General features: G+C 33.7%; 2 protein-coding genes across 2 annotated transcripts in view; one reads left to right on the top strand and one right to left on the bottom strand.

The window, feature by feature from the left end:
- The window catches only part of ABCA1 (ATP-binding cassette A1), a 29,275-nt gene extending 22,351 nt beyond the window's left edge, over window positions 1-6,924 (top strand). Inside the window, exons 29-40 of the mRNA XM_021425989.2 lie at window positions 622-768; window positions 1,685-1,936; window positions 2,030-2,165; window positions 2,469-2,548; window positions 2,669-2,776; window positions 3,232-3,382; window positions 3,904-4,040; window positions 4,116-4,190; window positions 4,330-4,633; window positions 4,914-5,047; window positions 6,078-6,136; window positions 6,228-6,924. Of these exons, the coding sequence (XP_021281664.1) occupies window positions 622-768; window positions 1,685-1,936; window positions 2,030-2,165; window positions 2,469-2,548; window positions 2,669-2,776; window positions 3,232-3,382; window positions 3,904-4,040; window positions 4,116-4,190; window positions 4,330-4,633; window positions 4,914-5,047; window positions 6,078-6,136; window positions 6,228-6,309 (1,665 nt within the window). The 3' untranslated portion in view covers window positions 6,310-6,924. The remainder of the gene's footprint in view (window positions 1-621; window positions 769-1,684; window positions 1,937-2,029; window positions 2,166-2,468; window positions 2,549-2,668; window positions 2,777-3,231; window positions 3,383-3,903; window positions 4,041-4,115; window positions 4,191-4,329; window positions 4,634-4,913; window positions 5,048-6,077; window positions 6,137-6,227) is intronic.
- A 7,559-nt stretch (window positions 6,925-14,483) lies between these two features.
- On the bottom strand, window positions 14,484-16,544 carry HSFB3 (heat shock transcription factor B3). The gene is made up of 2 exons (XM_021426949.2): window positions 16,044-16,544; window positions 14,484-15,189 (listed from the first exon to the last, which is right to left on the bottom strand). Exons 1-2 carry the CDS (start codon window positions 16,287-16,289, stop codon window positions 14,734-14,736), a joined length of 702 nt encoding a protein of 233 aa, XP_021282624.1. The 5' UTR covers window positions 16,290-16,544; the 3' UTR covers window positions 14,484-14,733.
- Between the last annotated feature and the right edge of the window lie 359 nt (window positions 16,545-16,903).

The raw sequence follows: 16,903 nt of genomic DNA, 5'->3' as shown, positions 1-16,903 counted from the left end.
GAAGACTCACGTATTGATATACAACCACATCAATCCTGCTTCTATAATGTAAATCATTCCATTGTTGGTTAAAATATTGATTAGAAACTAATTAATCAGGGCCATTGACAATAATAGATAAGATGAATGAGCAATTTGAAGGCTCATTTGATTCTGTTCATACTATGATTATTGGATACATGCTTGCCCCCCATCTCCCTTCTTTCCCCTTTCCCCTTTCCCTTGAGAGCATCCTGTGTGCACTAGCTAATGCTTGAAGCCGGGAAAAGAAATCTATTGTCCCAGATACAATTTTAAAGAATAATTTCAGAAATGTGTAAGAACGTGCTTATGTATGTTAATTTGAATGCTGTTGATGTTCCTGGAGGAGTCAGACTGTTCCTAATGCCTTCATTTATCCAACAAGAATATGCATTAGCTTACAGAATGTTATTTGCTGACATAATAGAGAATTAACTCTGCTAGCATCGTTCAAGCGTATGAAAATTTTCTGAAATTGGCCATTAACTCATGGAAACCTTCCGGCATTCTAGATTGCCCCTCATTTTCTATTTCTCCATGTGCTGTAAGTTTACTTGCTAGTAATGGAGAACTTAACTAAGTTATTATGTATTTCCTCAGAATTTCTTCAGATTATCCCCTGGGTTCTGTTTTGCTGATGGGCTTGCTTCACTGGCTCTTCTTCGGCAAGAGATGAAAGATAAATCTAGTGATGGGGTTTTTGATTGGAATGTTACTGGTGCTTCCATTTGTTATCTTGGAGTTGAGGTTATTATCTTTCTTATTTTTCTGCTTGATTATTTTCTGTTATTATGCTTGTCACTATTTTTACCACTACCGTGTGAGAAATTGAATTCCTTGGTGAATACAGTTTTGAGTTGTGCACTTTTAGAGTCATGATTCCCTTTTTGAATCCAATTTTTGTTCTGATAAGCATATTCTTTTTCTTATTTTTCGTAGGAGTTGTTTGAATGAGTTCTAGAAGTGGCCATTTACTTTATCTTGATTTTCCCGTAAGATGAATTTTCCAAATAAAACAGACTTTTCTCTTTACTCTTGCTAATTGAGACTGTCAATTAGCATGGGTTACTGATCAAACAATTATGTCCTGAGTAGAAAGTAATAGTGGAAAAAAACAATTATTTAGTAACATTAGATCTTTGAAAAATTTAATATATGGGGAAAACTGAGCGCTTGATGTTATTGATTAAACAATTATAATCTCAAAAAATTGCAGTTAAATGTATAATTTAAGTTAGTATGTTTCCTTATCCCTGTCTCTTTTAAGATTGAAGCTTAGGTAATTACTAAATTTCATATGCACAAAAAAGAACATTTTTTCTTTAGCTCCGTTTCATACGAAATATAACTAGTTCTTTCAGTTTTGTAGAGGCTATAAGCTTCCTTTGGTCAAAATTTCAGATTTCAAATGGAGAGTAGAAAATGAAGGATACTTTACTTTTGCCTTTATGCAGGAAAATTGTCTAAATTACTTAAGTTCATAATGGAGTGTGAAAAATTTTCTTCTGATAGCTACATAAACACCTTGATAAGTTTGCCTTTGGACATGGACCTTTATAATCATATCGATGGACCCATTATGGTTCAGTTAACTGTTTTACACAATAGGTAAAATTTGAAAATTGGCTCATTTGGATCTGGTTCAATTTTCTTCCTGTGACAGGGCATTGGTTACTTCCTTCTGACACTCGGGCTTGAACTCTTGCCTACTTGTAATTTGACTCCAATAAGACTCATGAATTGGTGGAGGAGAAAAAATTTGCCGGGTGACACTTCTGTTTTAGAACCTCTTCTGAAATCTTCCTTTGAAACTGCTATTCACCTTGAGGAAGATACAGATGTAAGAACAGAAAGACATAGGGTTCTTTCAGGCTCCATTGACAATAGCATTATTTTCTTACATAATCTTCGGAAGGTATCTCCATGGAATCTTCTGTCCTTGATTTTAGTCATGTCATTCTGGTGCTCTTATTATTGCTTTGTAGTAACATTTGTCAACCAATCTCAGGTGTATCCTGGAGGAAAGAATTACCGTGCAAAGGTAGCTGTCGATTCTTTAACTTTCTCTGTTCAGGCTGGAGAATGTTTCGGATTTTTGGGAACAAATGGAGCTGGGAAAACAACCACTTTGTCCATGTTAACTGGTATGCTGCAATTCTTCAGCTTAGTCATATATTTTATCTGCGGAACACCAAAAATAAGCATAGCTTACACCAAATCTTTTTGTGAATGTATATGTATAATTTTGTAGAGTAATTGAATTCATGAAGAATGACATGCCTCCATAATTGTTAATAGTTTAACTATATTTTTCTTTTCTCTTTAATTTTGCTGTGTTATATATTATGTGGTTCATGAATCTTCATGAGAACTTCACTCTATTTTAGATATTGTACAATTGGAAGATTTTCGTCCATCTGAACCACATCATTTTTTCACCTATACAGGAGAAGAATCTCCAACTGAAGGAACTGCTTTTATTTTTGGCAAAGATATAGCTTCAAACCCAAAGGCTGCCCGTCGTCATGTATTCTAGATTCTTTTGTTTATGTTACTCTTATGATCAATATAGAGGTCTGGATGGCCAATCGGAAATAATATTATCAAAGTATTAACTATTTTCTTTTATTTCATGAATCACCTGCAGATTGGGTACTGCCCTCAGTTTGATGCTCTATTGGAATATCTTACCGTACAAGAGCATCTTGAACTTTATGCGAGGATAAAAGGAGTTTTGGATTACAGAATAAATGACGTATGTGTATCTATCATAATTAGTTGAATCATTCTATGCCCTTGTCAGTACACTAAAAGGTTTCTAGTTTGATTTGATTTGCAAGGATTCATTATTAACCATTGACTTGCCTAGATGTACTGCCTATTTTCCTTTATTGGAGAAGACAAAGTTAGATGATTTTCTTTGTAGCTGCAGCACTCCATTCTGGTTGACAGTTCAAGTTCTGTAACAATAAAACTCCTTGAACCATGTAGCATCAACTATTTAAAAAGAAATATATGAAAAAGAAATAGGTATTTTGGAGCATTCAACACAAACAATAGTTTGAGAGGCTTTATTTGGTTATAAGTCTGTAATAAACCCCAAATTTAACCAATATGTGATGATACCAGTTAAAATGATATAATCAATGTATTAATTTGATGCAGCAATGACCACATAATGCACCCTGATGCATGTAACTGTTTTGGCAGGTTGTTATGGAAAAGCTGGTGGAGTTTGACTTGCTAAAGCATGCTAACAAACCATCATATACACTTAGTGGAGGGAACAAGCGTAAATTATCTGTTGCTATTGCAATGATTGGAGATCCTCCAATTGTCATTCTTGATGAGCCATCCACAGGTAGCAGAAACTTATGAGTTCTTACAAGAGGGCTTGACAAATGTTTTATATGCAAATGTTTGTGTTTTATATGTCATTTTCTCTTTAATGGTAGCAATCGTTTCTACCTTTAGACAGTAGAAAGTTAAGAAATAGCTTATAGATAAGCTGCATGACTGATGTCCTGTTATCAAGCTTTGACGTTAGTTTGTTTCCCTTACTATGTTGTGATCAATGCATTATGTTTAGTTGCTTTTATAAACTGCATGTTTGAGTTTCAAAAGCAACCAGTCACTATAGAAAATGTCAAAACTTGGGATATATGGGTCCACCCCTCTTGTGTAAAAGCCATGCTTCGTCATGATCAACACAGGATATGGTCCTTTGATGACAGTTTCTAGTCTGTTGTGTGCGTTTAAGAGTGTTGAATGATTGAATTCTACGTAATTGTTGTCTTATAAGGGTATGTTATGTAAAGTGTAGTATGTTATATTTGGTGCTTTCCTTGTTTCATAGCCATTAGTAATTATTGATTATTATAGGTATGGATCCCATTGCAAAAAGATTCATGTGGGAAGTAATTTCCCGCCTATCAACCAGACAAGGAAAGACAGCTGTGATCCTTACTACCCATAGCATGAATGAAGCTCAGGCTCTATGTACCAGAATTGGGATAATGGTACCAATCTTTCTTGTATCTTGTAAACTTAAAAGACACTGGTTGGCATTCACTGAAAGTGCATTTTCCCCTTAGGTTGGAGGCAGGCTAAGGTGCATTGGAAGTCCACAGCACTTGAAAACAAGGTTTGGAAATCATCTTGAGCTGGAGGTATGTCATGGAATATGATGCCATTTTTTGATTTAATAATGTTAAATACTCTCAATTAAACACTCTTATCGAACAGTCTCGTAAGGCATGAAATCTTAGAGTGGAGTTAAATTGCTAACATTCTATCACCTGCAATTAGGTCAAACCGACTGAAGTGAGCTCTGCTGATTTGGAAAATCTTTGCCGCATTATTCAAGAAAGGCTCTTTGACGTTCCTTCCCATCCAAGAAGCTTACTAGATGACCTTGAAGTCTGTATTGGGGGCATTGACTCCATTGTGTCTGAAAATGCATCAGTGGCCGAAATTAGCTTGTCGAAGGAGATGATAGTTGTTGTTGGACGTTGGCTTGGAAATGAAGAAAGAATAAAGGCGCTTATTTCTTCAAGACCGATTTCTGATGGGCTTTTTGGTGAACAGTTGTCGGAGCAGTTGGTTCGAGATGGTATAAGTGATCTACTGATCTTGCTTATTTTTTATTATGCATTCACTGCTGATGCGTGTTTGCCTTTAATGGAAGATTTGAAAATTTTTTTGAAGATGCTGTTTCTTATCACAATTTTGAATTGCATGGCCCAGAAACTCAGAATGAAACAAGACATTTATAATTTATAGTTGCCTACGGTGGTTAAGGCATTGACATTTTTAGTCATGTTATTCTTTGTCCATTGTTGTTTGCTTTTTTTTCTTATAGCAGTTTTGGCTTACTATATGAGTTTATGTAGGTGGTATACCATTGCCAATATTTTCCGAGTGGTGGTTAGCTAGGGAGAAGTTTTCAGCCATCGATTCATTTATAGTATCTTCATTTCCCGGTGCAACTTTTCATGGGTGCAATGGATTAAGTGTTAAATATCAGGTAAAACTGATAGTTACTTTCAGTTATTTATGCCATCCTTATCTTTTAAAAAAGAATAATCCCTTAGTTTTTCAATAAATTTTCAATTGTTTGCTCAACTAGGGAATAATTTTGTTGTCTCATCAATATTGATTTGTGCTTTTATTCTCTAGAAGAGCGCAATGTCAGATTAAACGTGAAATCTTTTTGCTCTATAATATAGTACCTCCATTTCCTAAATAAACTGAAGCACATAGTAACTGATGAGGAAATGTAGTCATATATCACATAACCAAAAAACCATAATAAACTGAGGAAAAAGCTGAAGCCCTCGTCGCCTAAGGCCTGTCATCAACAAGGTTATAATGGATTCATTTGTAATGTGACTTGTGTGTCAATGGGCATGCGTTTGTTGCTGTGCTTTAAGTCTATTCCATTTTGTCATCATAGAATATCCATTATTGGTTACAGATATGTGTTCTAGGGAAATGAAATCCATTTCCTTTGTTGTACTTTTCCTTTACTTGAGATAAGTACCTCCTATAGAATCTCTACTTTGAATTAGTATTATAACTTTTCTTTCCCTGGTCAGGATGCCTACATTTTTTTTTTTTGAAAGGCAGGATGGCCACCTTTACCCCACTGTTTGCGGTAATACATAATTTTTTCTCTAAAAGTAGTAAGCCAAAAAAAGAAAGATAAATCATTGAAGCCTGTGATATAAGATTTTTCTCAAAAGGCGAACAAGAATTTTAGGTTGTGTTTGGGAACATGAATTTGAAAGATGAGATTCTTATTTCAAATTCAATATAAATTATATGCTAAAGCTTATTTAAACATTGTGTTTTCAGATCATAATCAAATTCATTAATGCATTAGACCTCTAGATGAAGCACACGAATTTGTCATTGTTATAGATCTATTGTTCTACATAACTGCGGGTTGATATCATGAATGCATTCTGCATTATGGTTATTAGGTGTAGTTGAAACAGCATTGTTTTTCTTACTTCTGCTTGAGTTACAATAACTGATTCAGAATTTTATTGCAGCTGCCATATAGGGAGGGTCTCTCACTTGCAGATGTTTTCGGGCACCTAGAGAGAACCAGGTAAGCATCTCTCTAACTGCCTTTCCTTTGTCCTTTTATTATTTTTTGGGGGACTTTCAAGCAGACTGATATATGAAAATTTTCATATCAGAAATCAACTGGGCATAGCCGAATACAGTATCAGTCAATCAACTCTTGAGACTATATTCAATCATTTTGCGGCTAACTCATGATAGATTACAGACATTTGTTGCACCTGTACATTTATGACCCTATTATTTTTTTGAAAGGAGGGGTCACATTTGCTTAAGCCTCTCCCCTGTTCTTTGTATAAGGTTTTCAGGGGAAATGTTACTATCAAAAACGGGCATTGTAACGTTAGTAGAATCCAGAGCACATGGAAAAGTAAATTTAGCCTCCCTAACTTAAAAAAGGGGCGCATAATTTTACAAGGTTACAGCCCCCTGCATTTCATTAGATTAGACTTGATTTGACAACGGGTTGTGTCATTGAAAGTTGAGGCATGGAATCAATCAGTTGACCTAATTGACACCAATGATGGCTGTCGGATTTGCTTTTAGACCATTTAGCATGGGAATCTATCAACCTTAGGGCATGTAATTCTTTGCTAAAGTAGCAATCTGGTGGTATTGAGTGTCCAGATCCATGATGGCTCTTTTATTTCTCTGCTGCCAAAATGGCGGGTAATACCCGGATTTTACGGAATGCCACTCGCATGCCCTTTTTTTGATTAGCTGTTAGCAGGACTGAGACAGCATTGACATGTTTGACGAATTTTTATGCATGTGCTCTACTAGTAGCAATGAGAATATCTAGGTTTTATTTGATTCACGAAGTTTGAAAAGAAAGGTTGATGAATAAATAGACATGTGAGTAAGATGAGGTACCTTTCTTATCTTGTTTGAATGGTGATTAATGGTGACTAAGGATCTAATTTGGCATGACATTTATTATGGTATAATGTATAAAAGATTATATGACAAATAAGTGTGTAATTTGACGTAGGAGTATTTGATTTATTGATCGATGTATTATTCTCTTACTTAAAGAGAAGGGTTTAAATATTTTTTTTAATTATAAAAAAAAGTATATAATAAATAAGTTTTTTTTTTATATTTAATTTAGTTTTTATATTTTTGTTATGATGTGTTAACATATTACATTATCATTAAATATGATATATTAGTGTATCACGTCAACTCAGAATGACAATGATAATTTAACTAAATTAATTATTAATCATAAGAGTTTATTTGATTCAAAATAAAAATTATAAAGATTTGTTTGACTCAAAATGAGCGTACACAAATTTGATTGAATGTAATAAAAATATAAATATTTATTTAAATTTTTTAAAATAGTTTAGGGAATATTTTAGATATTATGCTACTATTTCTTTTATATAAAAAAAATTGGTTTTAGTTTTATTCATTTCCATACCTTCTTTCATCTAATTGAATTGAAAAGGCTGACTATATTTTGTTTTTTCTTATTCTCGTTGATTAAAAAAGCTATAAATTTAGGCAAGCTCAAAGATGAATGCGACAATAATTTATCTTTAAGCATAGATGGCTTATGTCACAATTTATATTTTCAATTCAAAAGATATATTTATTATACTACTAAATAATAGATCTTTACTAAGGAATTGATTTCACTGATAATATTTTGTTGGTCATTTTCGGTAGATTATTGATGAACTAGATTGCGATAAATATGGATAAATTATTGACGGAATATGCTTATAGAATTAAATCCATTGGCAAAACAACGGCGTGCAATATAGTCTAATGGCACGAAGTTTACCAATGGAAAGATTCCGTCGGTAGTGTCTTCGTCAACGAAGTTTAGGAACCATATTACCGTCGGAATATTTGGTCGGTAATGTGGTTAAATGGCTGACCGAATCATCGATGGGAATTTAGTCAGCTAAACCATTGAAAATGTTGATAAGGTTATCAATCAAATTACTAATGAAAATATTGTTGGTATTTATCTTTGAGGGTACAATATCTTCACACTTGTAACTTTTAGTCATAATTTCAAATGAGTCTATTAATTTTCAAAATAGATAGTTTGTTTCAAAAGAATTTCTTTCACTGGACACATAAGTCCAACTATTAGTCAACCGCTAATATTTCTGTTAGTTTGATGATGTGGTAATATTAAAAGGATAATTTTACCATTCATTAATTTTAAAAATTACTATATTATATAAACTATAATTTTTCATTTTAATTTTTTTCTATTAAAAAAAAAAACTTATCTCTTACCTTTTCCTATAGTTAGAATGTGAAATCCAACACTGGCCAGATAACACTAGATCCATCTCAGGTCGTATCTCCTTCCCGTGTGCTCCACTTTGGCTCTCTTAAGGAGCATGAGATTTGCGCTTTGACTCCTTTGGGAAGCACGAGGGTCTGATCTCTAAGATGTTTGACGATATGGCTAAAAAAAGATCAATACAATATTTTTGAGAAGGAATTGAAAATAGTCCATGACGCATCATTTCGCAATTAGTGTAAAGAATATGTAAGTTATCTTTAAATAAGTCTATTTGATTGTGTTAACTTAATATTTCAAATAATTGAAAGTCATGTAACTTTTTCGTAGGTCATCCAACATGAGAGTCAAATTGATTCTCGTGTTGTCAACATATCTCACGGTTCTAGTTGTATGGTAAGGTGTTTCAAAGGTTATTGCATCAGTGAATGCAATTTTCACATATTGGATTATAGTCACAATCGTAACATGATGAATAATGGTGTCTGTATCATGAGAAGTTGTTATAATGGTTACAATCGTGACTTTTACGGATTGTTAGTCAATATTATTAAGTTAGAATATTTTGGTGTCAACAATTGAGTTGTGATATTCAAATGCCATTGGTTTGATATTAACAAAAGTCTTCGAGTAAATCTTATTCATGGGTTAGTTGAAATTAGACACAACTTAGTTCTTGCTAGCAATGAGTCTTTTGTTTTAGTCAAATAAGCAACTCGAGTGTACTACACTCCATATCCATCAAAACAAAAGAGATTAACGTGATTAGTAGGTAGTTTCAAAACAAAGCCGAAGTCGATTTTTCATTTCGAATAATGACCAAAGTGATGCGAAAACGATCAACCTCAATGAATGGGTGTATCAAAAAGATGAAGTTTCTTTCAATTCACGATTTGATCATACTTTGATTGATCTTAACAATAATACAATTCTTGTTATTGGTGAATATGAAAAGGTTAATACATTTGTGAAAGTTGAACATAATGAAGAAGATGATGAAATTGAAGGAGAATACAACAAGATAGAGGAAGAATCAGATGAAGAAGATGAAAACGGTATCGACGATGATGCATATGAGAGTGAAGAAAATGAGTTTGCATGTTCGGATAATGATTGATGGATGCCTTTTTTTTTTTATAAAATGTATGAATATATGTGAACACTTTGACATTAAAACTTTATGAAGGTTATTCATTTATATGTATTATTTTGGATATTTATTTATTGACAGTTAAGTTAATATTTATATTTATATTATTTGTTGATAGTTACTATTAGTTGGACATTTTTTTTTATTGCAAAAGGATGGTTAAGCCAAAAATAAAGGCAGCCCTTCAAGGATAGTCCAATGGCACTCGCCTTTCTGATGCTTGACCTCTTGTGCCAAATCCTTTCTTCAAATTGTGGACTCCCACTCCAGTGGTAGATACTCATGTAGAGCTAGAGATATTAATGTAGAATCTAACTACTCGGATCGAAACCTCTACTCTGGATGCTGTTATTGTGTCCAACAATTTCTCGTAGGCTAAGGGTTGATGATTGAGTCTCGACTTGCCTATTCTCGTCTAGACTGACACATACTTTTGCATCTTCTAAGAGGAGGTAATTAATGTATTTTACTAACGATGTATTGATTTTGTAGTACTTTTGATAAGACTAGAGTTACTTCAACCATAACGAGAAAAATTAGGAGTAACTTTAGTGAACCTTGGCCAACATGGAGGAATGTTCCTTAGGAGCATAAGGATAACAGGTGGTGTAAATTCAAGGCAATGTAAGGATATAGGATTATTGTATATCTATCATCATTTTCTGTACTAATATATATTTTTTTGGATGTAAGAATCTTTTACATGAGCTACTGTAAATGCAATGAAGGTCCGTAACAAATAAGAGAAGATTTGTAAGGACTGCCTTAAGGATCTACTAAGGGATGAACATGAGAAAGCCAAGAAGGATGCGGACGGCCTCGACATTGATCTCCTATTGATGAAGGATAAGTTGCGACCCTTGATCACAGTAGAGATATGGGACTAGTTAGTTGATAACATATGGTCCACACCTGTGTGGTAGACACGCTCACACAAGGCTAAGTAGAATCGCTAGACAAAGAAGGACAACAGAGTAGCAAAACATACGGACGTTTATTTACTTTTTCCCTACACCAAAAAAGAATGATATGTGTTTTTATTGTAGTACTACAAAAAATGATTCGCTTTACTTCTTGTTTTTTGTGTCGATAACAATTGCAATACCATGCAATGATATGTTTGTTTTATTCTTTTTGTCTTTTTATGATTGTAGTTTGAGGAAAAGCAGAGATAGGTGACGTTCTTCGAGCTCTTTGAATGCATTCACAATCAATAGAAATGTATTAGAGAATTTGTGGACAATAGGTCCAAGGTTGTTTGTGTAAGTTATAATATGTGTGTTTATATTCAATGTATATGTTGTTTACCAATTAAATACCATAATAATTTGAATTACTTTTCTATTTGTAGAAATCATATGCTTTGGCTTTATTGCAGAAGTAAGGTGGTGCAATATCGTCTCAATTGGAGTTGGATCCTTATGCATGGTCTGACATAATTGGAAGGCCGAATAGTACTTAGACATTTGTTTACGGATTTGGAACTAAAGTCTCTGCTTTTAGACTTCTAACTCTAGTAGTGATGTCTGAGTCTTCTTATCGTCCTAACATTGCACGACCTCGTTCGCCTTTTGCACTTAAGCTCGAGAGATATCGGCAATTAGTTAGTAACAATGGGTTTTTAATGACATTATGGGCAATACTAATAGCTTGGTAGAGGTGATTGCATCAAGGTTACTGCTTTCAAACCCTTTCATTTTCTTGATCACAGCAATCGAGTCCTTCGCCTCAACCACAACAGCAGCAACAGTAGCAAGATGAAAGCCACCCCTTTAGTGATTGGGTGCTCGATACTTTTTTGTATTTTCATACATTTCATGAATGGTTACAGTTAGATTTTTTTTATTTGTATTGCTCATGGTTTGTATTATATTTTCATATTTTTTACATGCATATATGTTTGTTTTTCAATAACTTCATCATATAATAATTATATTACCAATAGGACATAATTGAGTTTAAAAAAGAAAATGATTTCGTAGCTATTTTCGATGAAATTCATCCATTATCGATAAAGTTATAACAAAAATACTAACAGATTATCGACAAATTCTAAGGCATAACTAATGGATATGGCTTTTGCGCTTCAAAATTGACTCCATCAAGGTTTTGTTGGCAATCTATTGGTAATTATACTGCTAATATATCGATGGAATTACTAATGGATTTATTCCATCTCCCTTTATCAATGAAATATATTGACGGATTGACATGTGTTGGCAAAGCTATTGACAAAAATTGTTGACGGATTTTTCCCATTACCTACGAATATATTGACCGATGGATCTGAGCCTTTGTCGACAAATATACTGATAGAATATTCTTTTATCGATGGATTTTCCATTACCAACAACAATTATGCCAATCGTATGCTGATGAAAATTTTTGTTGGTAATTTTGTCGATAATGTGACATATGGACGAAATCAAAAGTATCACTAGCTAAATTTTCCGTCGATGATACCTTGTTTTTTTAGTAGTGTTAGGGGGAGGAAAATACTTTCTCATCTATCTAAGATTTATTTGATCATTATTGATGCAAGATTTGTATTGTATTGACTTTTATTCATAAAGGAGAGAAACTCACCTTGATCTAAATCGATTTAGAACTTATATCTTTCACAGGAGTGTGAGTTGAGAAGGTTCTGATATCACTTGTTATGAGTTTACATTTTTAATCCGAATGATATATTTAGTAGGTGAAAGAAGACCGTTAGTTATAAGTTCAAAACTCATCTTATTTCTTACTGACGTGAAATTCATAAAATTAAATTAAAATTTAAAAATAATTTTTGAATATATATATATATATATATATATGTAACAGTTAAAATTAATCTACCCAAGTGAAAAAAGGAAAAGAAAAGAAAAGGTTCGAAGAGACTGAGTGATGGGAATCCCGTCTTTGGTTACTCCTTGTATACGTCGATGACCGAGAAAGGAACCTATCTATTGTGCCCTATTCTTGTTATCAAAAGGAGAAAAATTATTATATTCCAGGATTTGGGTCAAATTAAGTGAAGTTTCCCGAAAGTCTTCTGAATACCTTCATGGTGTGTTACCAAGGTTTTTGGTTGCTTTTAATTATCAGATTTTAGCGTGAATGAGTAATGCTTGTCATTGCCGTGTGTCTAGTCTTTTTTCTATGCACTTTGAACTTGTCTATAAGTAAACTGCTTTCGTTAAAATCCAACTAGCATTCAAACTTAATCCTAATATACTAACGTTTAATAGATTTTCTTCAACCATACATTTCATTTTCTGCCTGTCCTCATCTTCTTTACTTTTCTTCATTTCATTGCTATGCCAGATAATAATATTATAAACCCCATATTCAAAGTCTATATAATGTTTTATTGATTTATTTTCTAATCCTCAGGCAACATTAATTGAAGTAATCTTCCTTGTTTCCCCAACAAACCCTTCCCCCCCTACCCCCCCCAAAAAAAAAACACAGAGAAAAAGAAGTTTGATATTTTGTAAAAACGGAATTTGATAATACAGCAGATCATTTCTATAATCGATATGGTATTACGATACAAAAAATAGAATTTTTTAAGACTCCCATCTCGAAAGTTATAGGTTCGAATATTGTGTTAGAGAAGACAGAAAATTATGAAAAATGAGTTAATAAATTATATGTGATGATATGCAAAGGAATAAGGGGTAAGAAATGCTTGGTAAGATGAAATTTTATTCCTAAAAGTGAGAAAGTTTAAGCAATGACAAGAGACAAAATTGGTAGAAAAATCTCCTCAAGTTTCAAATACAAAAAGGCATTTGGTTTGTGAAATCAAATGATCCGCAATCAGAGCATGCCCCCTCTCCCCCCCAATTTTGAAAGCTAAAAAACCAACTTCTTCAACTGAGACTGGCCAACAACTTTGAAAATTCTAATTGTACTAAAACAAACCAAGAAAAATGAGCTTAATAAGCACTTATTAACCAAACCCATTTTATGCATAAAGTAAAGTATGATCATAACAAGGGCACCTTCATCTTTCTTAAAACCTGCATTCCACTCATTTTTTAAGGCATAAGGAAGTTGAAAGATATTTTAAATTTTCATCGTGTTCACTTTATTTTGTACTGATTTTCCAACCCATTGAACTAATAATTTTTGTTAGTCAAATATAGATTAATTGCTATCTTTATATATTGTTGTTCTTATCGTCCCAAAAACATCAATTAAATTTCCAAGTCAAACAGATCAGTCTACCCTTCATTTTAATTCATACAAGCAAAATGTCAAAGGAGGAGACATTTCAAATCAACTTCTAGAAAATAGGAATAGTGTTTGACAATCATATTTTTAACATTTTCTCCTCTCTCTTTTTTTTTTTTTTTGGTCTGCATGATGAATTAGACCACAGACCACAATAATAGATTTGCAAATTTAAATGAAAATTATATGCCAGTTCCCAAGAGAATCAACTGCTAGCAATTAGTTAGCCTTGTTGACAAAATTAAATTGAAGGCATTGGAGTTTAACTTCTGGGACATGTGTGTCAATCTTTTCAATGGATGCCAGCCAACTACCTCGTAGTATTAAAATTTGGGGTAGATTTTATTCAGTTCGGACCCAAAGAAGTAGACGAAGTAGCACTCTAAATGACGGAAATAGTGGCTTGCTATTAGACTTTTGGATCCATTTGCAATTTTGCAGCCACTAACCAACAAAGAAAGAATACGATTAGGTCTTAGGCTTTGTCAGCAAGAATGTATGACCGAGGGGACAGTTTTTCACAAGGAGAAACTTCAAGTCGTAGCAAATGGGTTCAATCAAAGGAGAGAACAGAGAAATTTATACTAGAATGTATTCTTCTGAAGTTACTTTGCCTTCTTTTGGTGGGTGGAAACTTGGGTATAGATCATTGGAGAGAGTACACCCTTTTTTTTAAAAATATATCATTGGCTATTACCACGCGGCTAGAAATAGAGAGGGGAATCAAAGAGAAAGAAAAGATGCAGATGAGCAGTAAATCATGTGTTTAAACCATACATGTTTTGCAATCAAATAGAAGCTTGATTGCAGGTACTAAAATAATTAAGTCTAGCAGGCTTGTCCCTGATTCAACACCAACCAAAAGAGTAGACAAACATATATATAATGTACACATGCACGTACTCTCTATGTATTGCTACTTTTGATTTGAAGTAGCCAAGCTTCCTATCTTCATTATTCTAATTCCTAACTGACATTATTATTTGCAAGATTGAGACAGTAAAATGCTTGCGCTTTCACTGATCTCGGCTCTCCTTCGTTTCCTGTCCCGCTCTCCTTCAATTTCCAACCTCACCCCAAACAGCTTTGGACTCTCATCTTCCTTTTCTTTCTCAAACTGTGCATACTTAGCCACCAAGTCGAGAAGCTCCTTGCATTTCCTTTTCATGCTCGTCAGCTCCAAGCTTAAGACGCCGTTCTCCTCCTTGAGTCGCTTGTTTTCGTCGACTAGGCTGTTGTGTCCTGAAGACGAAGAAGTTGAGGAAGATCTCTGATCTTCGTCGGACTCTTGTGGTGACACTTGAATTGTTGCAGCAGTTTGTTGCTTATTGGCCCATGCTTTTCTTCTACGGATATTGCAAAGCAGCTCTCTGTCCCCCTTCCGAAACATTTCGTTGCAAAATTCCCATCGGCTGGTTGCCACTTTCCGAAATCCCTATAAATTTACGCATCATCAACAATTCAACTGATTAATTTGTAGCAAATATTTAGTTAGGACTTGGTGCCAACTGAGCTATGTATCTTATGTATGATAAACAATTCAAGTGATGAAGTTCGTAGCCAGTATTTCCTTAAGATCTAAGACTCACACAATTTTTATCACCGGCTGTCCAAAAATAGAGGTAGGGTTTATTAATTAAGAAATAAATAAATTCATGGCAAGTAATTAAATCTATAAACGTCTTATTATTTAGCTATGAAAATGAATTCAAATTTTGTGCTTGCCGTTGTTCAAATAACATCGTTCTGTTAAGATTAATGTTGTCAAGTACAATTATAGACTAAAATTGACATTCCTGTAATCTCAATTCAACTACAGGAGAAGCTGGTTTTTTTAAAAAATTGAAACCGTTGATTTATTTTTACTCTCTCTTCCTTGATGTTATCTGACCAGAAAATTATTTGGGGAAACTACGAAACACAGGCCTAAAAACGATTTAATTAAGAAATAAAGGATTGACCTAACTAAGTCCTTCTTGACTGTTAAAACTATGTCACCCATAACACGTTTTGGTTATTAGGATAAATTCCACATTTTACCCATACAAAACAAATATCTGATAGGCATAGAAATAATGTTATATAGTCCAGGTCGTGTTTGACTTCTCTTTTCTATTATATATATTCTTCTTTGCAATGGAAAAAAAAAAAAGAAAAAGAGAGCCATCATAAAACTTTTGACTCGTTCTAATTATTCAAAGAAAATGAAAATAAGAAAACATCTATTCTAATAACCGAGTCAACTCAACCAAAACAATAAAAATTGATGTTATAATAATATCTACTTACATAGGTATTAAGCTGCCGGACGAAGCTAGAGAAGTTGCTGTGCTTGAAAAGCGTTGGGAGGAGATCACGAGCAAACTCCGCCGGCTGCCACACCACGAACCCCGTCCCATCGGCGTTCCACGATATAACGTCGTCGGAGGTCGGATCCTCCACGAGCATATAAGTCTTCATCAAAAATGGTGGTGGGGTTGATTTCCTAACGTAATCTAACAAGCCCTTGTTACTATCACTTGCCATAGGCTCCATTACTACCCAATACAGAAAATAAGATGTATGTGTTTGTAAAGAAAATAGAGAAAATTATTTAGAAGAAGAAGAAGAAGAAGAAGAAGAAGAAGAGATTCAAGGATAAGGGGAGAAGAGAAGAAGGGCAGTTAAGAACTCCCAACCCCAACAATAGAAACCCAACACGACTCCACAGTTCATGAGAAATGCAAGGGCCTTTGCTCCTCTCTTTCTTCCTCCCTTTCCTTCCCTCTGTCTTACAAAAGAAATAGTTGAAACGTATGTACTAAGCCTACCACTTCTTATATAGTGGGGAAAATATATCATGGAATATTGATGCGCGCATATATATTATTTCCTAATTCTTTTAATTAAAATGAAATGCATATATAGCTTGTATGAGGGTCCATGTGTTACTATGGAGCTTACTTTTTCGACCACCCGATCAATAGAATTATTTAAATCTTTAATCACAGACTTTTGGATTTCTTAGGGTTTCAGTTTGACCCGTCATGATTAAAGAACAACAAAAATTTCAATGTATCTCATTTTATATAAGATTAAGGTAAAAATTTTAAATGAGGTATTATGTTATTACTTTTTTCAAAATTGTATATCTTATTGGTTGAGAGTTT

Source organism: Theobroma umbraticum, unplaced genomic scaffold (assembly GCF_002168275.2).
Source record: "Theobroma umbraticum cultivar Fairchild unplaced genomic scaffold, ASM216827v3 scaffold_147.0, whole genome shotgun sequence".
Lineage (NCBI taxonomy): Eukaryota > Viridiplantae > Streptophyta > Magnoliopsida > Malvales > Malvaceae > Theobroma > Theobroma umbraticum.
Note: the sequence above shows the minus strand (reverse complement) of the source record. Positions and strands in the feature narration are given on the sequence as shown.

Excerpts from the sequence above, each read along its gene's own strand:
- HSFB3 (XM_021426949.2), bottom strand. The coding sequence starts at position 16,289 with ATGGAGCCTATGGCAAGTGATAGTAACAAGGGCTTGTTAGATTACGTT. Across the intron at positions 15,190-16,043 it reads TCCGGCAGCTTAATACCTAT|GGATTTCGGAAAGTGGCAAC; the intron begins GTAAGTAGATAT and ends GTAAATTTATAG.